Source organism: Ochotona princeps, chromosome 13 (genome assembly GCF_030435755.1).
Source record: "Ochotona princeps isolate mOchPri1 chromosome 13, mOchPri1.hap1, whole genome shotgun sequence".
NCBI classification, from domain to species: Eukaryota; Metazoa; Chordata; class Mammalia; order Lagomorpha; family Ochotonidae; genus Ochotona; species Ochotona princeps.
Window position 1 is genome coordinate 23,709,773 of NC_080844.1, and position 23,526 is coordinate 23,733,298.

At 42.4% G+C, this 23,526-nt stretch overlaps 1 protein-coding gene across 3 annotated transcripts in view; it reads left to right on the forward strand.

Annotated features, from left to right (window-relative positions):
- Positions 1 to 19,939, forward strand: part of BICC1 (BicC family RNA binding protein 1) — a 261,793-nt gene extending 241,854 nt beyond the window's left edge. Inside the window, exons 17-22 of one of the 3 annotated variants that reach the window (XM_058672039.1) lie at positions 247 to 401; positions 6,459 to 6,615; positions 10,999 to 11,159; positions 13,723 to 13,822; positions 16,433 to 16,511; positions 18,553 to 18,688. In XM_058672039.1, coding sequence (XP_058528022.1) covers positions 247 to 401; positions 6,459 to 6,615; positions 10,999 to 11,159; positions 13,723 to 13,822; positions 16,433 to 16,488 — 629 coding nt within the window. In that variant the 3' untranslated portion in view covers positions 16,489 to 16,511; positions 18,553 to 18,688. Of the gene's footprint in view, positions 1 to 246; positions 402 to 6,458; positions 6,616 to 10,998; positions 11,160 to 13,722; positions 13,823 to 16,432; positions 16,512 to 18,552 lie in introns of all 3 variants that reach the window. The other 2 variants (XM_058672038.1, XM_058672037.1) reach the window with 2 other exon arrangements.
- Positions 19,940 to 23,526: the final 3,587 nt, after the last annotated feature.

Sequence of the window (23,526 nt, forward strand, 5' to 3'; positions counted from 1 at the left end):
TTTAGACAGTATATATTTTGTTGATATTGAATGTATTCTGTTGAGTAGGTTAACATTAGTTCAACAGAGAATACGTATAGCATTTTTGCATTTACTATTAGCATATTTTATTAAGATATTTTAGGCATTTTATTAAGAAGTAGCACTGATAATTTCACATGTGTCCATGAAGCAGCATACATTATTAGTATTTACTTCAGTGAATTAAGCATAACATGCATTTGTTTTATATCCTGTTTTCCAAAGCAATGTTAAAGAAACCAGTTGTGACAGAGGTCAGAACGCCCACCAACACTTGGAGTGGCCTGGGATTTTCGAAATCTATGCCAGCTGAGACTATCAAAGAGCTGAGGAGAGCTAACCATGTGTCCTATAAACCCACAATGACAACCACTTACGAGGTTTGTAGTCATGGCCTGCACTTCCTGTCTATTCTGGCATCAATACAGAACCCTCATTCTCTCCTCCTTCCATTCTTTATTACGAAAAGTGATGGTTGGTAGCTCACTTTTATTGTCTGTTTCTGTAAACATATTATTATAATTTGTTGAAGTCATAACATGTTAAAGTCTCTTACCAGTTTTCTGCTACAGTTCTCCATGGATAAGAGTGCTTTTGTTAAAGGAGAGTGTTTTGTTAAAGGAGAGTATTACTCTATAAATTATAGAGTAGGCCTGAGATGAAGCAAAGGGTGTATGTTGTAGTCTATAAAAATATATGAAGGGTCTTTGTGTCCAAGTGTATCACTAGGAAGACCACCATAGGGAGAAAAGGTAAATACTCAACAAAAACAGTTTTTCAGATAGGAGTTAAAAATTCAGTGTGCTCAGAAGTGCCAAAAACACAGCAGGAAGTATCTCCAACAAGAGCTCCAAAATTGTTATGCTTCCCAGATGTTGGCTGTACTGCTCAGCAGGGAGACTGGGCAGCTGGTGTTTTTTGCCATGTGCTAGAGGGATCCAGAATTCCATAGGTCCCAGCCAGGCTACTTGTGACTCACTAAGCAGGTTTTTTTCTTTATCACTGTGTTGGATGTTAGTTGTAAGTCTATGGGAGTCAGGGGATGGGGTCACCTAGAGAGCCGCCTGTATGTTCCCTACATACTGGTTGGGTGTACAAATGAAAAAATAGATGAAAACAATTATCCCAGGAGTCACTGCGTTCAGCCAGAGAGCTGTAGGCTAAAAACCAAATAGGGGTTGAAGGTTTCGTAATTGTTAGTCTAGTGACTAACATTTGTAGATTGGACTGTTTCCTCCACCCATGTTCCTTCTAATAAATTAGACTGTTGGGGAAAAACAGAGGCAAACATACTATTTTCCCCTCTTCCATCTCTTTGAGAAAGTGAGAAAGAAAATACAGTTGAAATACTAAAAAGAATAGTCTCCCATGGATTTCACCATCAGAGATGCAGTGGCCACCAGTCGGGCTGTGGTTACAGAGAAGTTACCTTCAGCAGCAACAGTGCTAAAAGCAATATGAAAATGTGCACGGTGTAAAAGGCAGCCTTCCCCTTGTGCCAGTAGTGTTGTGAGCAAAAGCAGAAATTCCCTTTTGTTAGCAGAGACTTCCAAACTGCCATTCCAACTTTCATCTTGGTAGTGCAGTAGCCTGTTGGAGACCATTTAACTCACCATTGCTTTACATGGAGATTCTGGGATGTTGATTGTTCCCCCTTCCCCTAGTTTTAGAGATGAGATATTTAACTTAAGAGATGCTCATTTGTTTCTTCCCAGACTATCTACATAACATGTTGAAAATGAGGATTGTATCAGTAACATTGTGGTCAGGTGCAAAAGCTGTAGGGTGTGAGAAGCGTCAGGGCCCGGATGTGTTGCTTTGGATGGTAACTCCACTCTTACGGGTTTGTCTTTTCATTTGGGTTGTGCTGAGGAAGTCCTCAGAGACATCCAATGCCTACCAAAGGACACAGTAAGTTCTTAGGAATGTTGAGTAGGAGACCTTTACCCTGAGTAATAGCTGGGGCTGAAAAGGTGAGATTGTTTCTGTGCTATGTCCCAGCATCTTCAAGCTACTTCTGCTTTGTGTTTCCCAAGGAATATCTTAAAGCATTCTGTGAACACATAAGGCGATTGCAACAATTAAATTATATTCATGTAGTTTGGGGGGTGGTGTATGAGGTAAATTTCATATGCAGGTTTATGCAGTTTGCACAAGCCGCCAGAGTGGAAAGAGGATCCTGGACTGTTCTAGGGTCATCGTGAATGTAATGGTCAGTAGGTGTCAGAATGTGGACTCAAGTCCAGTTTAGATAGTGTCTTTCTCCTTTTCTTAACCGTTTAACCCAAGGGGTTACTCATTGAAGTAGAGTCCTGTTGTCACTCTTTGTGGGAATAAGAAATACTTGATAAAAATGCAGATTTTTTTTCCTCCAATATCTCATTTAGCAGGTCAGGAATAAAAATCAGTGGTCTGTGTTTTCAGCAAGAGATTCTGATGTACGTGGTGTTCAGGACACAGTCCTGTAACGGCCCTTCCACTAGGGGGAGGCCGGGAGGACTTCAGCCCTGGCTTTTGTCCTAGGCTAGGCAGACATGGGTCCGTAGCAGTAAATGTGGCGGGACATTGACTGGTTCAGCCTCTGCCTGTGGCATTTGCTGCTTTGTTTATCTTAGCCAAGCCTGTTCCACCATTTTAACTGCCAACTAGCAACACATTTACACTTAATGATGGGACAGGCAGCCTTGGCTGTGTGATCCACTCCTTTTCTCACTGCTGATGCAACGATTGGACCAAGGTTTCCTTAGGGCTAATGTTTTGCGTTCTCTCTGGTTGATAGGACTTGTGCTTTTTCTCATCTGCCTCACATGCACTGTGATGGAAGGGGAACGCCTCTCACAGAATGTGGTCATTTTCTATGGCAGTTGCTACCTGCAGTGTGTATGTCTTTCCCTGTCTTCTGCCCTGACTCAGAGGGATTCAGAACAGTGCAGTGAGTATCCGAGAAGTGGATGGAACAGTTTTTATTTAAAATAAAAAACAAAACAAGATCACATCTCTGCTTCTAGCTCGAGTTCCACAATACATGGGAGACACTGATAGAATTCCTGGCTCCTGTTTTTGGCATTGCTCAGACTCAGCAATGGGGGAAGCATTCGGGGACTGAACCAGCAGATGGAAGTTCTTTCTTTGTTTTTCTACCTTTCAAGTAAAATAAATATTTTTGAAAAAGATGCATTTATGTATTTGAAAGAGTTAGTCAGAGAGAGAGTCTTCCATCTACTAGTTCATTTTCCAAATGATAAAAACAGCCATGTTGGATCCAGGAGCTTCAGCCTGTCTCCCACATGGTGGCAGGGGCCCAAACACTTGACCATCTTTCATTACTTTGCCCAAGACAGTAGCAGTGAGCTAGGTTGAAAGTGGAGTAGCCGGGACATGAACCAGTGCCTATATGGGATGCCAGAATCACAGGTAGAAGTTTTACCTGCTGTGCCACAATGCTGGCTCCATAAGTCTTTTATTTTAAGCAAATATATATTTAATTGGAGAGCAGCTATAAATAGCTTCCTTTTCCTAACATTTTTTTTCCAAAGGAAAAATAAAACCAGATGAACAAGTAAATATCTATAAAAAAGGGAAAGCCTGTTTCACCAGCAGGCCCTGACTTGTGAGAGCGGCTTGCTCAGAAGGCCAGGGACCAAGGTTTCCTGCTTTTGAAAGTTTGCTTGAGGCGAGAATGTGATACTTGGAGTTCTGTGTTTAATACTGTTGAGACGCTAGACTTGAGCAAATGTTTCCAGTTTTAGAGTGGTTTTAGAAATATGCCCTTTCTAAAATGTGTGCTTTTAAGATTTTTTTTTTTTTTGCTTTGCTTTTTTGCACAACTCAACGTGTTCCCATGCGCTTGATGGGGCATCAAATGTCAAACAAAAGGCTGTGACTTGCAGCACGTGGGTCACAGCAACAAAAGTAGAGGCAGCATGGAGATTCTCCTTGTTTTTTTTTTCTAGCCATCTCTAAAAAAACAAAAAATAGTAGTGGTCATGGGTCCTTGGGGGCAAGTGAACGGTGCACTGGAAATCAAAGGTGGTTTCAGCTTCGCCTGAGCTAACAGTGCTTGTTTCAAACCTTACAAATCAGAGTTGAGGTGACAGTCTCTTTATAGGTATTTTACATTAATTCATAGATAATCTTGTGATATTTACTAGTTACTTTACTTACTATTTCTAGATACCACCATATGGAGCGTAGTTGAATATATAGCTATGTGAGTTAAATCAGCCAAAATCTTGGCTAAGTGGTTAGGTATACATGTTAAATATGTAAATGTCACGTCATGATAAAGTAATGCTTTCCAAATTGCCGGTTTTCAGCATCTTATTTCCTCGGCTTCATTGGATTTATCTTAGTTATAGGTATTTTGATTGCAAAAGCCATTTTTGTGGTCTAAGAGACTTCATCATCCTATCTGTCTCCCTAAAAGTCAGCAGCAGCTTCCTATCGATGCCAAGAAGGAAATATCTGTGATTCATTTAGTGATTGTACAAATATTAAGCGCCCTTTATGTTGAAAGCACAGTTCTGGTGAGTAGAGAGAAGCAGCGCCAGTGGAGCCGAAGGCTTAGGTGAGGAATGCGAAGCAGAAGCTGCACAGATTCTGTAGTCACAGTGCAGACCAGATGAGCAGCTGACTTTTTAGCTAAAACCTGCAGGGTAAGAAAGGGCTAGATTTGTGAACATCTCGGAAAACAATAATAGAGGCCAAGGACATGGCTGGTGTGATCATCCCAAAGTCGGAACAAGCTGGTGCGCTCATGAGGCAGAATGGCAAGGTAGGGGGATGCTGGCGCGTGGCACGGAGCAGGGTACAGTGTGATGGAAATGGCGCAGTACCTGACACGGATCCTCGCTGCGTGCAAATTTTTGTTTTAAAAATCCGATCTCATTGCTTTTTTTTTCTGAAAATTTATCATGGAAGAGGAGAGGCAGGAGTAGAATCAAAATGATCATTCAGGAGAGAGTTGGTGACAGTGGTGGATACCGAGATAAGTAGGAGATGTAGGGTATGATTAGAGAAGATGTTGATAGAAACTGTGGAGATGGGTTGGATGTGTGAGGAATGGGGGAGTCAAGCATGTCTCTTAGAATTCTGGCCAAAGTAACTGGGTGAATGGCAGAGTCACTTGCTACGACAGAGGAAACCAAGAGATGAATGGGCTTGGGAATCAACAGGGGATAAGTTTCAGATTCCTGTCAGACAGTATCATGGAAGGATCAGATCAGTAGCTTTGTGATTCTAAATTTCAACAGAACAATCGCATTTGTGGAAATTTGGGAGTCACTGCTGGCATTAAGCCATGAAGGAGATAGGCATTACCTAATGAGAGAATATACAGAAAGAAAAGGGGTCCTAGAGCCAAACCATATGGTATTCTGATGCTTACAGTGAAAAAGAGGCTGCAGAGGATACAGCAAGATAGGATGTCACGATGCTTTGAAGATGGAGTGTTTACAGTTGAACATGGTGAGCTAAGCTTACACTGCAATGAGACTGAATTGAGTTTACCAAAATGAACAGTGAAGAGTTCTCTCTGAATTCTCACTGAATATACAACTTTGGAAAGTTGGCAAATCCTGACTTTGATATGCCAGATAGTACAAAGTAGGGTGCCTGTACTACCGTGACCATGGTTCTGGTTTTGAATAATTGAATATGTGGTTAAGGTAATGGATAAATGCAAGTTTAGTGCACAATTTGAGATGTTTTTAAGTTATTTTGGAGAATTAAAGGTAAATGATTTCAGGTGTCTTGTTTTGGAGAGATTGTATACTCAGTGGGAGATGATACCATAATGGAAATGTTAGGTCTTTCTCCCAATTTCCCACTCTGCGGGTACTTCAAAAGGAACATGGGAGCTGGAATGAAAAGTTAAGCTTGTGGGGTGCCAGCAGTTCTTAAAAGCCACACTTATGAGAATCCTTCAGATGTTCATCATGAATGTGTATTATGAAGAAGGTACGTATGGATTTCAAAGACTTTTTTTTAAACAAAATAAACTCATAACTGCATTTTCCATGAAAGTTTAAAACACCTCAGCAACGTGATCTTTCTCAGAACTTTGGGTCTGCCCATGCCTCATCTTCATTTATCCTTCTTGCATGATTCAGGGCAGTCTGCCACACCAGAGGGTGGATTTCTGGAAGCAGGGAGAGGTCTCAGCATGTACTTGTCCATGACTCAAATGGGGGATTCTTTGCAGGGGAGCTCTCAGGCCCTGCTGGATAACCCCTATAGTCAGCCTCGCACAGGGGCTGGACAGGAAGTCACTGTGTATCCAACCAAAGGGTGTAGAAAGGGACAACCAACAGTCCTTCAGCAGGTTCAGGTAGTTGCACAGGTAACAGTCAAAGGAAATGACACGGAATGGATCCTTTGCTGAACCTGAGAAACCTAGCTGATGAAGCGTTTTCTTGTCTGGCTTTGACTGTTTACAGGGCTCCTCAATGTCTCTGTCACGGTCCAGCAGTCGAGAGCACTTGGGAAGTGGAAGCGAATCGGACAACTGGAGAGACCGAAATGGAGTAGGACCTGCAAGTCATAGCGAATTTGCAGCCTCTATTGGCAGCCCCAAGCGCAAACAAAACAAATCAAGTGAGCTGTGACTTTACTCATGCTTGTTGGCAGAAGAAGCTGTGAAAGTTGGTTTGGGATGGTGTTATACTTAGCTCTTTTGTGTGATGTCCAGTGCTTGGTGTAACTCATGGGCAATCTCTTCTGTGAAGCCATCCATCTTTACTCCAGTGAAGCTGATCACTGAGCTCTTGTTTCTCACTGCATGTTGTATCTGCTTTCTCTCTGGCCCTTAGCTTAAGTGTGCAGTTGTGTGCTTACCATAAGTCTTCTCTTTTCCTATAGAGTCTACATCCCTACAACCCAGGGGTCAGTGATTTGATGGACATCCATGAAAGTGCTCATTTGACAGGCATTCTTTTAAACTAAGCCTTGTCTGTTATTTCTCCCTGAATGCCTGGCAGAAAGTTCCACACCTCACAGGACAGTGTCAGATTAATGTGGGCAGAGCCAGTGAGTAATGCACACACAGATATTTGAATGTCAAGGAAAAACAGGTATGTGAAAAAGCAGTGAAAATCAGTAGGATCAAATTAATCCCTTGTGAGGCTTATAATGTAGCATAGCAAGTTTAGCCACTGCCTGCACTGCTGGCATCCAATATGGACATGGATGCTTGCTCCAGTCCTGGCTACATCACTTTTGACCCAGTTCCCTGCTAATGGCCTGGGAAAGCAATGGAGGGTAGCCCAAATGCGTGGATCCCTGCACCTGTGTGGGAGCTCCTGGCTCCAGTCTTGTCCTGCTGTCATGACCATCTGAAAGTAAACCAGTGGATGGAAGATTTTCTCTTGCTGTGTCTCTGTCTCTTCTTTCTGTACTCTATTGTCCAAATAAATATTTCTTAAAAAATTAACCCCAGGCTGGTGTGATGGCCCAGCAACTAAATCCTTGTTTTGCATGTGCCAGGGTCCCATGTGGGCACTGGTTCATGTTCCAGCTGCTCCACTTCACATTCAACTCCCTGTTTGTAGCCTGGAAAAAGCAGTGGAGGATGGCCCAAGGCCTGGGGACGCTACACCCACATGGGAGACCTGGAAGAAGCGCCTAGATCTTGACTTTGGATTGGCTCAGCTCCAACTATTACAGCCACTTGGGGAGTAAATCAGTGGATGTAGGATCTTTCTCTCTGTATCTCTTTCTTTCTGTATATTTTCCTTTCCAGTGAGAATGGATAAATCTTCTTAAAAAAAATTTAACCCCTTGGGCGTCCATTGCATTCTCTCAATAGCTAAATCCTTGCCTCACAAGTGCCAGGACCACATATGGGCACTGGTTCATGTCCCAGCTGCTTGACTTTCCATCCAGCTCCCTGCTTGTGGCCTGGGAAAGCAGTGGAGAATGGCGCAAAGCCTTGGGACTTTGGGACTCTGTGCCCATGTGGGAGACATGGAAGAAGCTCCTGGTTCCTAATGGAAGATCTCTCTGTCCCTCCTCCTCTCCAGAAATCTAATTTTCCTTTCCAATAAAAATAAAATAAATCTTTTTTAAAAAGTTAACCCCTTGGACAAAATTGAAGGCTGTGCAGTAGGTAGCTGCCAAAACGGATGAGCAGGATATAATTTTTAAAAACTGACTAGGTTTAGCTGACAGTGTAAACAGAAGGCAAAGCTTTGATTTACAGCAGAGAGCTGGGGGTGGGTCTGTTTCTGCGCAAATACAGTCAAATCTGTGTGGGACTTCAGTGTTTGGCCTGTGAAAGCACCTAGCCTCTAAGCTGTATAAATAACTAGGTGAGAACTGCCACTGTGTCTGTCCTCCCTGCCATTTGCAGGCTTTTTCGGAATTGTGACCCATATAGTGTGGAGTATCTGAAGAGTACTTGGAGAGGCAATGTAGATGAGTGTGGGAGACAGCTGGTAACAGCCAGTCGCACCGTCCATCAAGTCAGCCTTGTTTGTCATGGGTCTAAGATTTAAAAAGACCCCATCATGTTGTTGGCCAAGCCTAAATGACAAAACACTCTGAAGTCTTTTATTCCCAAGTGTGTGGTCAGTCGTAGCCTGGAGACTCCCTACTAACTGCTGACTGACTGCCCCTCTGCTGACAACGTGACTGAGCTGAGAGCCAGCCTGGTGCCAGCCTAGAACGACGGGGTGTAAATGGTCTGTACGTCCATGGGAATCAGCTTGGAGCCTTTTTTTTTTTCTGTCTTCATCTCCTTTTTCTTGATTTACTGCTGGATAATTAAAACTAACTTGATTACTTAGCTGAATTGTAGGAAGAGGTTGTGGGGATTGTTTTACCGCAAAGGGGTCATCGAGGGGTGTTTGGTACAACAGTTAAGATACCACTTGAGCAGTGTCCATCCTACATAGGAGTCTGTCAGTTCAATTCTCATCTTTGCTTCCAGTCCAGCTGCCTTGGGAGCATAGGTGATGGCCCCAGATAGTCCCCTGTCCCTCTTATGGGAGACCTGGTTGGAGTTCTGGTCTCCTGGCTTTCACTTGGCCAGGCACTGTCTGTCATGATTTGGGCCATAAACCAGTGAATGGAAGATCTCTTCTGCGCTTGCTCTGTGTGTGTGTGTGTGTGTGTCTCTGTGTGTGTGTGTCTGTGTCTGCCTTTCAAATACATTCAGCAAAATGCCGAGTTTCACAGAATAGTAAGAACTTAACTTGCCCTAGTTATATGCTGGTGAGGATGCCCACATCCCATATAGGAGCGTCTGGGTTCCAGATCTGGCTGTGACTGCCAGTTCCAGCTTTCTCTAATGCAGTCACTGGGAGGCAGGCAATGGCTCATGTTTGGGTTACTGCCACCCACTTGGCCAACCTGCATTGAGTTCCCAGCTTAGGTTTCTTCCCAGTGTCTATTGTGGGTATTTAGGGAGTGAAACAGCAGATGGAATCACTGTTTCTCTCAAATGAACAAAAAAAAATTGAGCATTGTTATTTGACTTTTGTGAGATGTATTAAGAATGTAGGGAATTTAGAAGAATATAGAGTATAGTAGCTGAGACAAAAAAATGTAAGAGTTATGGGCCATTGCAGACACCATAAAGAGTATTTTATTTTTAAACATCTATTTTAAAAATTAGTACCATGCTTTAACATATCATGTAGAATATTTCTTTTAAATATATGATCTATATAAAAACAATTAGGTTATTTTACTTTTCTGTTATAAAACCTTCAAAATATGCAGTGTGTTATACCAGTGGGACATTTTAATTGCTACTAACGTCATTTCAGGTGCCCAGTAGCCATGTGTTGCTAATGCCTGCTGCATCGAATGTTCAGCTTTAGAGCATTGTTCTGATGTCCTTGGGCAGGACACCATTGTTTCAGGCTCTGCTTCATCCTGGGCCCTTACTTCCACACTTTCTCCAAGGGCTAAAACAACTGTTAGAGAAGAAGAAACCTTATTAAGAAATTCCTTACTTGGGATGAACAAAGAATTTGTCAGTTGGGAGGTGAAAACAAAGTAGTTTTGAGAACTAAAAACCGGATTCTTGGACTTGGCATTTGTTGGGATCCTGGCTGGGTTGGAGGGTGTGACTGGCTCTGCTGTGTTCCCCTCTCCTCTGCTTGCACCTCTGGGGGCCTCCTGCAGCTGCTGTCAGGATGTCAGAAGACAGATCTAGCATACTGACGAGAGCCAGTTTTTGGTCAGGAAGGCAGAAATGGCTACATGACTCTGCTAGAACTTCCAGGGAAGCGTATGTTTGGTGAAGTGCTTGGTGTTGGTCAGCAGCCCATCACCCAGCCTTGCATGTTACTAGGCATAAGTGTGTTGACACATTTGCCCATCAGATCCTTCAGGGAGCCAAAACAAGCCTGAGAATACTCTCTTGGACTTTCCCAAAAGAGAAAGCTTACTTTCTGTCATAAATGAAATCCACGAACAGCAGCATCACTCCACACATTACTCTTTATTTTGAAAGTGCCCAATTTTGTGCTCTTGCTGCCCAGTTGTATTTTCCTAGGGGATGAGCCTTGTGTGTTGCAATGTTGTATAATTCATTGACTGTATGGGCACAGAGAGCCACCCTAGTAGCATCCAGTAGCAGTTCTGGATGGAACTGTAATTTCCCACACCTTCATTGTGTCCTAGGGATTCTCCTTCCCATCCCTCCATTAATTCACATCCTGTCAACTAGGAGTGAATGCTGTGTAACACTCAGGGAGACGATGAAGAATGGTTAGTAACTATAGAGGCGCTGTTGCTGATGTCTGCCTCTCCAATGTCGCTGTTAAATGGCAAGGGCCTCCCTGAAAGCAGTAACCCGCATTTCCTTAGTGGAAAGCCAACCTTTCAGTAAAGGATGGCTGTATTGTTACAGCTGCTGCTCTATCCCACAGGACAGTGAAATCTGAAAGATCTGGGTGATTAGAACTTTTGATTAAGGCGTGGTCCCTCTGGGCGTTCACACTGGCAGCCTGTCTCTCCCTTGCCTTGCAGCGGAACACTATCTCAGCAGTAGCAATTACATGGACTGCATCTCCTCGCTGACGGGAAGCAATGGCTGTAACCTCAACAGCTCTTTCAAAGGGTCTGACCTGCCGGAGCTCTTCAGCAAGCTGGGCCTGGGAAAGTACACAGATGTCTTCCAGCAGCAAGAGGTCAGTCCTCATTTATTTTCCCGGGTATGTTTGTTTGGGCAGCATGTAGGACAAGCTCTAGAAGGAATCAGTCCTTGACCTACGACTGTGCTTTCCCTGAGCAGTTTATTCAAGTCCCCCAGCCTCAGCTTGTTCTCCCTGCTTAGAAAAATGTCATCTCATTTCTTATGTATGTAGTCTGGCTAGTAAACACAGCACAGCAGAAATTTGGAAAATGATGGTTGCCAAGCTGGACCTGAGCTGCCCTGTGCCAGGTTCAGCCAGGAGTCCTGACTGGCACGTTGACTCAGGGGCACCACAGGAGTCACGGCTCCCCCTAAGTCAGCAGCAGGTCTGCACTGAACAGGATTGCATTTCTTCTGTGCTTGGTGGCATTTCAAAGTAAGTCACAGCATCTGAAATAAATATCTGGGTGTGTTCAGCCATATCCCAGGTGTGTTACTGAAGTCAGTTCTCACAGTATGTGTGTGTGAACAGAGCAATTATTATTGGGCTTGCGTAGCCTGAGACGGAACTTAGATGCCTTCTGAATGATTGCCATCATGCACCTGGGTCCATCTGGGCAGCAGCAGCCTGCCATGTGTAGGTGTCCAGGAAAAAGCCCCTGAGCAAGATCCTCTGTCATGTTGTCATACTCCCATGGCACTTTAAACCTAACGCTGGCAGCTTGAATGGTTAAATACATTTATTTCTTTTCCAAATCAGGACATTTTCCATGTTTAACACCAGCTGGCTTAATTTCATGTTATAAAACATGTGATTGAGCCAGTGGTTCCCAGGCATGCATCAGTCAGTAGGGAACTGAAGATCTGTGTTACAGACTCTGTCTCCTCAATTCAGTGCACTACCCGTCATTCAGTAAGTTAGTCTGAATCGTGCATTTTTGACGTTTTGCACCAAGAAAGAGATTGATGTATATGTACTGGATGTTGAGAAGTGTTCATTTAACCGAGGAGCTAAGGATTTTCTGAGTTGAGTAACTCTCGTCATGAACGTGTTACATTATCATTTCTGTTGGTTTAGTCTTGCTGGTTAAATGAGGGTCAGTGACAGGTGCTAGGGGCAGAAGCAGTTTAACTGTGTAGACACAGAAGTTCTTAGCGTTAAGTATTAAAATATTACCCGTGATGTTTCTGGGTTTGTTTTTATCTGCATTTCCTGTTTGAAGAAGCATAGAAATTAATTGTATGTCTCACTTAGCTACTCCAAAAGGGAAAGAAACATGAAAACTATATAGCTGGAGTAGCTTTAGGTAGTATTTTATTAGCTAGGCCATAGGCCAACAGGATGATCTGCAGATCTACTGCCTGATTTTGTAGCTGAAGATTGATTGGAACACAGCCAGGCTTCTTCTTTGATGTGTTGGTAGTGCTGCTTGGAGTATTTACCCTCTGCTTCTTTAAGAGAAAGTTTGAGAACACTACAACTGTGGTTTCTATTAAGTGGAATTTCTAAAATCTTATCTCGGGAACCAGGATAAATGATCAACCAGAGGCTTTGTAAGAACTGGATATCCATTCAAAACCAGAGTTTCAAACTGTATCCAATGTAACCCAGTTAAAATGTACTTTACTTTTTAATTGTGCATTGAATTTTGATGACCTGCTTCTTTTAAGATGGTATATTTTCTACATGTATGATGCTTATGTAGGATGCTTTCTGATGTTCAAATGTGATTTAATGAAAATCCCTCTAAGTAACCTCACGAATGTGCTTGCAAGCATATTGGAGATTAACTTAGTACTTTTCAGAGGTGCTGTGTCAGTGTAAATGGTTACTGGCCGTAGCTGTCCATCACTTTACTCCTTTGGTCAGCTGTCTGCGTTACCTCTACAGTCATTTTTAACACCCAGTACAGTCCTGAAAGATACAATTTTGTCGACCCCAATTGCCCAGCCAACATCAGAGTAGGAAGGCACGTGAACCCAGGCCTGCCTGACTTCAGAGTCTGTCATCTTGCACTTCTTCCACGTGATGTGACCAGAATCCTTGAGCCCTTTCCTTCCATACGCCGTTGCCAATGCCGAGGAGGACAGTTGTCCTCATGCTGCTTCTGCAAATACCACCTGATTTCACCAGGAATCCGCTGAGTTGAGCCAAAGGAAGCACTGTCACATGTGGACTGGACCTGGCACGATTTTCTTGGTAGAACGCAGTGCGAGATACCATCTGTGATATTTAGTTTCTTACAAAGACACATGCAGCAAATCCAGAACCCAAAACTATGAAAGATGTTTTTCTTTTCTGGACACAAATATATTTCCTGTTTCATCACATAATGAAAGTCATGCAATAATGATGTTTCCCTCTTTGCTGCAGTTGCCGCGATGCTCAGGGCTAAGTTTTGGCGAACATGCAGTACATCACCTGCCTAGACTGCCTTCTGTTAAATCATCACTTCCGTATCCTTCATGTCTGAATCCTTTGCCCTTAGATTTGCCACCACCATTCGTTTTTCTAAGTACATAGAACGTTAACACATAGATGTAATGTGGGTTGATCCTACAATTACAAAATAATAAATATTTTGTACACTGATTTGAGATTGTTCTTTTATCCATAGATCGATCTTCAGACATTTCTCACTCTCACAGATCAGGACCTTAAAGAGCTGGGGATTACTACTTTTGGTGCCAGAAGGAAAATGCTGCTTGCAATCTCAGGTGAATATTAATCCTCAAGTCATAGTTCAAAATGTGAGTGCCCTCTGCCAGTGGGCTCAGCTGGTGGGGCTGCTTCTGCCCATCAACTGCTTGCTCGATGACCTGACCGCTTGGTGGTTGTGATTTCAGAGGGCTTCCTGCCAACGGTGTGACAGATGCCAAGAATATAATGCTGCCTCATTGAAGGCATTGCCAGCAACTGTGCCTAGACAATGTCGTTCCTCACAACAGATCTCTTCAGAAAGACTGAACCAGCTAGCTGGCACAGAACCCGAGAGTAGTTCGGCTCTCCTTTGGGCAGTGGTGTTAGGCCGTAATCATTGGGTTAGTCTCTAACTCTTCTTGATTGGATTCCAGTTTCAAATGTGGATGTCCACGCACACCAACTGAGACCACTGCCAATGAGGGAAAAGAACGTTTTTTTGGTATAGCGTGGGGCTTGGTAGTGTTATTCATTTTAGTGATTTGAGTTACAGGTGGGTGTAAGATACAAAAGGTAGTCACAGAAAGGAAGGGAGGACATTAATGTTTTCTGCCTCTTGAGGCCGCCTTCTTTATACACCTGTTGCATATTCTATGTAACAAAGTGCTGTGTACATATTTATTGGATGCTACCTAATTAAAAGGAACTGAGCCAGATGAGGAGGCAGGAGTGAGCAGATACACAGTAATGGACCTTAAAAAGACGTTTAGAGAAACTTGAAAAAGTGGGACATGGAGGTCAAGATCCAGGAAAGTTCTTGAATATTGCATTTATGTGTGTGCCAGTCTCTTCAATAACAGACTGCACAGGCAGTAGCCAAGGGTCGCCTGTTGTAGAAAAGAAAATGGGGGCATTTCTACTACACTGAATTCACAGGCTATGCTTTAGTGAGGATGACATTTGTAACCACCTGGTGCAAGTCCATTTCAGACCACATTCACTCATCACATTGGCAAGCAAAAGTTAACATTCCATTGGTTCTTCACTTATCTTACAGTGAATCACCTACCACCACTTCCAGTATCTCCTTACTGGAAATCTTTTCCTGAGGCTGATGTAGGCAGAGCAACTTCGAAACAGGAGAGGAAATGTAGCCATTGAGTTCTTTCTCGAGTTCATACTCAAGAGGTTGTGTTAATGGCTCTGTACAGGGAAGATGAATAATTCCTGTCACGCATAAGGTTTCTTGATACAATGGGAAGAAAACTTGATTAAAATAGTAATGGGTGTTGCCTCTGCTTATTCATGATTGCTGGAGTGAACTTGTCAGCTCCTTTTTCACCTCGAGTGTAATAACTAGATGAGACAAGACGATTGTGTAAGGTCGCCATTCCTACATAAAGGTTGTCCTTCCATGTGATAAGCCAACAGGCCTAGGGAAAATAAACTCTCATTTTAACAGCATGTATTACTAACAGGAGACTGCCTTGTTTGTCCATTTGTAGCAATAAGGTTCTGTTGTCTGCTTATGACACTAAAACTCATCTTTAGAGAGCTACTGTGAAATGCGAGTTATCTTTATGTATGCTCACACTCTTTTACTTGCAAATTAGGTGGATATCACTAGTCAAAATTTGATGAACTCACATATTCGCCATGTCTGTTCTGCTGGGCTGTGCCTATAGGCCAGTTCATTCTAGACCAGAGGAAGGTGTATTCCACACACCATCACCTGTCTCTAGAGCATCTAGAGAACCTAACAGGGAAACCAAGTTTGTCGTTTGAGCCATCCCCATTCCAAATTGTCTAAAGTTTCTGGTTTCAAACAGATAGTTTTAAATACATCCATCTGTTGTAGGTGGGTTACCAGTACTTTCATTCTGGACTACATCAGTACCCTTGATGTTTTCAGGGGCGGGATATAAATCAGAAGTGTTTTAAATCCTTTTTAAAAAGTTTTCTTTTTTTTCTAAGCACAATCCTCCATGTGATTCTGTGGAGGTTGCATACAACTCCTGTGGACTACCCCTCTCAGTGGAGTTCACAGGTCCTCTTGCTTATAAGGAGATTTAGAAATGTTGAAAAAGATCTCTCACAAATGATTAGCACAACGTGAAGTGTTCGATGATTTCAAGGACGATTTTGCCTTACTTTGTTGAATGCATTTATTTCAACCTGATAGATCATTTTCTCTGCAAGTAATAGGCTTTCTTGAGAAAATCCTTCATGAGCAAGTTTTTTTTTTTCCAGTTCAGCTCACCTGGTAACAGAGGCATCCACACGTAGTCCCAACACATTCCATGTCCAGACACTGTCTAGCTGAGCTACCTGGGTTCATGTTTGCTGGTTACACAGTTTAGGTAGAGAATTCACTCAAAATTTCTCTGTTAAAAAATGGAGATTTTAACCTAATTAGACTTGTTCTTACAAGGTGCATTTGGTTTTGTTTTTAACCTTGGGCCAGAAGACACTTTAATAAAGCAGGAGATGCAGTTGATCTGTAGCACAGATTTTTTTTTTTTGTTCGAGTTCGTGGTTTTTTTGAAAATTCAGATTTCCCTCAGAGTAGCTTAGTTACTGGTTCAATGGCTTTATGAAGACTCAGTGAGAGGAAATTGAGCATCCAGTTAACAGGCTTCCTGCCACGGCCTCAGGTAGATCTAACATTTCCCAACCTATTCTTTTAGTTTGTGACTCTGTTCAGATCCGCAACAAGATCCTGAGAGCTGCCAGGATTGTGTGAACCTTGGAATTTCAGAGAAAAAGGTTGGTATTTTCCCAAACTATCCCTTAGGCATACTGAAAGAAAAATCAGAGGAAGGAGTTGGATTTTTAACTGCGAAAAGAAATTCTTGAGTTTTTTAGTAGGGCTTGGTCGCTGAGAAGCTCTGTGGAATGTCTCTTCTGCATCCCACTTAGACCCTCAGTCTCTGTGTGTCTGTGTATAGGAGAGCTACAGAGAAAACAGTTTGTCTTCAATGGCCCAGTTATCTGTGTGTGCTGCATTGCGCATGTCACACGTGTCAGGGGAAAATATTACATATTTTCATTGCTTCCTTTTTTTTTTCTGTCATTTGGGGCTGGCCCCTTGATTTGTAGGGTATTCTCCCAGAGGGCAAAGATACTCTCCCAGTTTAAGCGAAATTAAAACGCTCCTAGGCTCTGTACTTAAGCAATTCATTTGTGATTACCTTTCAGTTGGTAGAACCTTCTAGTTTGCCTTTCAATATATTGAGTCAATTTTGATTTCCAAATGTTTCAGTTGGTGTTTGCTTTATTAAAAGCTGTAGTTTCTGTGTACAACTTTTACTACGAATGTCATTGCTACCACAGTTCTGCAGGACCTTAAAAGCCATTTATAGTGTGCCTGCGTGTACTTTTTATGGATATTTTCCTTGCTTCTTCAGAGTTTTTAAGCTATGTTTGTATACTAAAATATGAAATAATGCCTGGGACTTCCATTACCACAGGTTTGTATTTCTGATGCTTTTGCTCATTTGTGTCTGAAGGGCCACTGGCCACCGTGGTTCATGGCCTCGTCCTCTGTATCAGGCAGGACTAGAGCTCTGTCACATCCTAACTGCATGGGCAAGTGAGTTCATCCATCTTTAGTCAGTTTTCTTACCTGTAAAATGAAAACTGTTTATCCTGTTTCCCACGTCAGGCACACTTGTGTAGGACAAAATCAGTATAATGTGCTTGTGAGGTAAATGCTAATGAACCACTGTTATTTTTCTACGAAGACCTTTCTACGTGCACAGAGAGACACTGCCTGCCACCGCTGCTGCAGCTCAGTAGGGGCAGCTTTTACATAGTGGCAGACAGTAGGGTGGAATGTGAAAGATGTCTGGCCTTAACCACCTCTGTCCAGTTAAAGCAGCTCTCTCCTCAGCACTGCGGTGTACCTGCGGAACTGAGGGGTCGGGAGAGTGTTAGGATGGTTAACACAGCATACCTAGTGACTATATGCAAGTTTGTTTACTCATTTTTGTCTAGTTTAATTTGAATGTATTAGAAGAAATGTACATTTGAGTGGTCTCAAAAATGTTACCTTCCAAAGTCTGACAATTGTGTTCACTTGTGTGAATTACCAAGAATTGTGTGTGATGATTGTGTGTGTGTGTGTGTGTGTGCACGCGCTGCATGGGGGGGTGTATAGATGTAGACAAAGTGGTGTGTTTTAATGAACTTTACAGACATTTCTGGTTAATGCTCTTTAGCTGGCAAAAGATTTAAGGCAAAAGGTTAAGGCAAAAGAAGATCAAAATGTTATATTCTAAATATTCTGGTTTCCTTAAAAAAATAGAGCACCTCAGTTTTTTCTGAAAGTTTGAATTCAGGTATTGATTTGCAAGCATTGCTTTTTCCACGGTACAGTTTTGTAGGTGTAGGGATTTCCCTTCCCATTTTCCCTTCCTATTATTACAGTAGAACAGCATTACTTTTTACGGCTGGTGGAGTTTTCCCCCAGTTGGTGTTTCCGTGCTGGTGAGCAGCAGTGGGTGGGGGCGTTCGCAAAGCCATGGGGCTGGGTCTGAATCCCCCAGAGTGCCCTTCCAGGATCCTTGGGTTCAGTTGTGGGCTCTCCTTTTCTTTCCTGACATCAGGGCTGCTGTTTGCCATGATGAGATCAAAAGGTATAATACTGTCTGTGCTGCTAATGCATCCTCTCACATGCCCTCCTCTAGTTCTGATGGCCTCCTACGACCTCTGAATTGCCACACCCTGTAGTATATAGAATTTCTTCACTGAGCTCCTAACAGTTGTCTTTCTCTCTTTCTCTCTCTCTCTCTCTCTTTCTCTATAGAACTAAATAAAAACCGAAGAAAGCTTTTTGAACCACCAAATGCACGCACCTCTTTCCTGGAAGGTGGAGCAAGTGGGAGGCTACCCCGTCAGTACCACTCAGATGCTGCCAGTGTCAGTGGCCGCTGGTAGCAGGACCCTCTGGGCACACGTCCGTCACCTAACTGTAAAATTGGACATGCGATATCTGGGAGCAGCCTTCACCGCACAGCGCCCCCAGCACTTGGGGTGTCTTGTGTCAGGACCAAAGCATCGTATTCACACCTGTACTTTGCGGCAGACATTAAGAGAGTGAGACGCTGTTCTTATGCTGTCATACAGAATACCAAGTGTGGATGACTTTTTATAACTGACAGCTGGACAGAATATGCAATATGGGAAAGGCTTTATCTCTTGTTTTTATTTACGTATATAATATATGCACTGATTTTTTTTTTTACTTACAATGAAGGATAATTGACATCTGGGATGCCAGAAAACTTAGAAGTTATTTGTTTGCTCGTTTGGTTTTGGTATTTTGGGGTTTAAAAAATCACAGTGGGACTTTCTGGTACTGCTTTAAATAATTATTGAGGTATCTCAGCACTTTACACAGTTCTGATTTCTTTGTCCTGTGGAAATTATCTTTTTCTCCCTCTCATTTTTATGTCACCTGATGTATCGGTACAGATCAGATTTAGTTATTTTTCTGGCTGCATCAAATTTTTATTTGAAATGGTACTGGACACTAGTTTCTTTGCAGAATATTCTGTGCCTTTGGGAAATGTGAGTCCACTGGATTCTGGACCAACTTACTCATTTATGTCAGTATCCTAGGAACACTTAGCAATGAACCTAGTTCATGGTAACAGGTGCAAAGAGAGACCAAATGGATTTTGCAATATTAACCCTTTGCAGTGATCGTATTTAGCTGCTGCCTATATTGCTAAAATGATTTTAGTGGTTGTCTGAAAGCAAAGGGCTTTTTTTAAGTGTATACTGCCATTGAAGGACATTATTTATATCAAACTTTTATTTTTAGATATTATAAACATACAGTACATAATTGATGAAATTGATATTTACTAGAGATTTATGCTAGAGAATGAAAAGCATTCAATAACTGGAGCCCTAGATTGTCACTTTATTTAAAAGGCCAATAATCATCTGACAAGACAGCACTGTTGCCGTTATAAAGAGATTGTAGTTCACACCAGGCACACATTGGCCACGCTCCGTGTGGTCACCGGGCTTACCCGAAACCAAATCAGTCTGCTTGAAGGAGACACGTGTCAGGCCTGGAAAGGCTTCGCGTCTCGAGTGACAGTTCATCAAGGTAACTGAGTTTTGAGTGGGGGAATAAAAAGACTGTTTTGAAATGGCAAGATTCCTTGTTAAAATCTCAAACTGTGAAAGTCCAAGAAACTGGGCAGAGTTGTTGCCTGGATCTTCTCAGACATCTTCCTGTGCATTTATGGAGTTGTTAGTCCATGAAAGGAGAAAAATCACTGAAGTGCCTTTCTTCATCCAAAGCAATATTATTTCCAAGCATATTAATTGTCTGGAAAACATTTCCATAGGAAATGTCAGTGATCGGTACTGTAGTGACTTACGTCCAACATTTAAGCTTGTTACATGAACATAAACCACTGTCCCCTGTTCTCAAGCCAGAGACAGTAGACAAGTATACACAACTGGGGACTTTCATATAAATGTAGGATGAGAAATATTTGCCTCATGTTTTTCCGTGGCTCAATCTTGTCTTTAAAGTAAGAGCATGAATTGAAGTGAGATCTTGCATGCTGCAGAATTTTCCCTTCACAAAATAGTATTGGTATCTTCACCTCCATAGACAGTGAGCCTGACACAGAACCGGCACTATGGGGCTTGTCCATCCCTGCGCTCACCCTCGCGTGCTGAAGGATGCAGGTCTACTGCAGCGGCTCACCCTGTGCACATACATCTCAAGGATCATGTGGCACTCCCCGGTTTGTTTGATTTTAGTAATGTGTCATGCTTACCTCCTAGCACAGGTAACAATTCCAGACTGGTTTCCTGTTCAACTACTCAGTGCTTTGGTCTTTCTTAATAAGACCTTCATAATAGAAACGTGAAACGGTTGGAACCCTTGACCCGACACTCTACCTTGTATGTGTGTCTGGAGCAGGAGGAATGTTTCTGCAGTGTTAAGTTGGCAGAGGTTTTAGGAACAGTGCTTTGATTTCATGCCAAAGAGAAAACTGTCCCACTTAAATTAAATGGGGTGGCTAAAAAGAAAAAAGAAAACACTGGAAGTTATTGTTCCCACTTTCTCTCGATGCAGTGAAGGGAATGACACTATAGTACATGGAGTTATTGGTGTCATGATGCACAGTGATGCACAGAATATTTGGATTATTTGAATAATGTTGACTTTTAATCAATCTGCGCCTTAATAGTGACTGTAAATATCGAACAGATACAGATTGTATTTTTGTGTGGGTTTTTGTCCTTTTAGTGACTTTTAAAAAATGAGAGATGGAATTAACATTGAAATGGGAATTTTCTAAACTAATCAATTGTTACATGAAAAATAAATTTATATAACCCCTTTGTATTGCTCTTGCTAGAGGAAGTGTGTGTGTTTTATTACAGAGTGTGTTTTCACGCATACATTGTGTACCTATCTTTGTTTTCCAAGAAAGCCTTCCTGGGCTTACAGTATTGGCCTCCTTTTTGGCACCGACAGTACAGCTTTTCAGCTATACACAGAAGCAGAGTATACTTTTAGCAGTCAGTCAATCCAGGGTCAGTAATCGGTCATTGTTTGGCCACCCCTGGGTACACACAAGAAAAGCAACATCCTGCAACAGGTTTTATTGTGCAGGTTTTATTGTTCTTTCCTAAAGATCCAAGCATATGAGTGCTATGATAGCCTCGTCCATCTGCAGAGCGTGCAGTGCTGCGGTGACTCTGGAGCCTTGGAGCACGGTTCCCAGCGGGCTGTCTGCACCCTGAGTGCTTTGGGAGCTGTGCCCTGAGTCACACTGACTCCTTTAACGTGAGATGAATACTGTCTTGTAACATCTTACATGACTATCTCACAAAGGTCTCCACGGAATTTATCTGCACCCAGTGGTTCATCAAAAGCATTTCTATACCAAGAGTTCTCTGAGTACCTGAAAATGTACTTGTTACACAGTGTTCAATAATTACCATTCAATCATCTATTCATTCATGAAATGCAAGGCTACTTCGAAAACTCTGGAAAATGGAATTTAAAGGTAAGTTTAATTTGGTGCAATGAATTTTTAAATTGTAGACTTTCATGGTGCACGTTTTATGGCTGTTCTGAAGCCTACTCATATGCATGGATTGCAAACTTTGGGGGTGGGGTTGTGGAATAAACTTAAAGCCACTTTGCAAGAACTTATTCAAGCACTGTCATGCAACCAGTCCTGGCCCAGGATTCACAGTGAATGAAGCTCCTGTCTTCCATGAGCTGCTTTTCCAAACAGAGAAAGGGCTGGTGAGCTGGCCTTGGAATGAAGAACACCCCATCTTTTAACATGGGCCTCTGTGTATTAAGTACACTCAGGTAATTCTTAGGATCTGTGTATAAATCCCAGTTGTAATGAAACTGTAGAAAATATCCATTACCTTGAAACAAGGCTGGTGCTTTAAAATGTAAGAGACTTAATCTCTTTTTCTGTATTCCACTGGCTTAATCACACTTCCTGAAGGAGTGTGTGGCCTTTGATGTATCTGCTAGGACCCATCACTTCTTACATTTGATGTCTAGAAAAGGCAGTTTTTAAAGTTTAACTTTATGTGAAGCTACTACCGCTGTGGATACTTCAAGATGATAGTAATACCTGGAACTTACATCCAAATTTAGACCTCCATAAATAACTCATCTCTTCAGAGGACTCTCTGCTAGAGAACATCTCTCCTTTAGTTGAAGTCCTGGCAATTATTGTGTAAGTATCTTAGAGTTTATTTTACTTTGGGTGTTATGTGAATTGAATTGTTGAAGTGCAATTGACCTTGTTTTGATACTAAACGGATTGTTATTCAATGTAATTCCAGATATCACAAAAGGCCAACTATCTCCTAAAATCCTGATCCATTTAAGTCCATCTCTCTTTCCATCTCCAACAGAGTTTTTGGAAAACTTCAGACTGTGTGGTGCAGTTTTGTGGTTTGACAGGCATGTATTTAGAGGTTTGGTTTAGATCTTGGGAAAATTCTTCTGACCTTGGAGTCCTCACATATCAAGTGGAGCTGATAACTCCAAGAATCATCGAAAGAAGAGAGAGGTCAGTGCAGTGTATGTTCCCGGTGAGTAGAAAACCACCTGCACCTCTTCCTCCCACCTGTGTGTTCCTGTCCTCCCGCAGGCATTACTTTGCCCATCAGTTATCTTTAGTGCATTCATCTGCCTTCTCCTTTGGTAGAAGGAAACTCATTTCCTCTGTCAGAGTGTTCATCAGGACGTGTCCTGCAAACTCCAGTCTCAGGACCTTGCCTTGTGATTGATGAGGTTGTGGTCAGGATGTGGCCGTGAAAGGTAAGGTCAGGAATGTCACCTGTGTAGCTCTCTGCTATATTTGCTCACACTTTGACTCTCTAATGTCTGATGCACCAGATTGTTGGTAGATGTGTTCTTCATGTAGGTAGGGAGGATTGGTTTTGAATTTCGTTGTGCAGAAGTGTATTGTGCCCAACTGTCTTATTCCCAGGAAACTGGTATTCCTTCCTTTTGATGGCTTCCCCACCCAACCCATTCCTCCAGAGCACCGTTTCTGCCATCCCCTGACAATTGGCTGCTCGATTTCTCTTACTTCTTTCTGCTCTCCACCACCGTGGATGGAACACGCATTTGCTCGGTGTATGTGTAATGTGCTGCTTGCTGCCATTGTGCTAGGTTCAGTTGTTTTCCACCTTAAAAAGTGAGCAGTGTTAAATAATAGTTGACTTTTCCTGCAGAGGGGCCAGGGCCCTTCAAAACACTTCA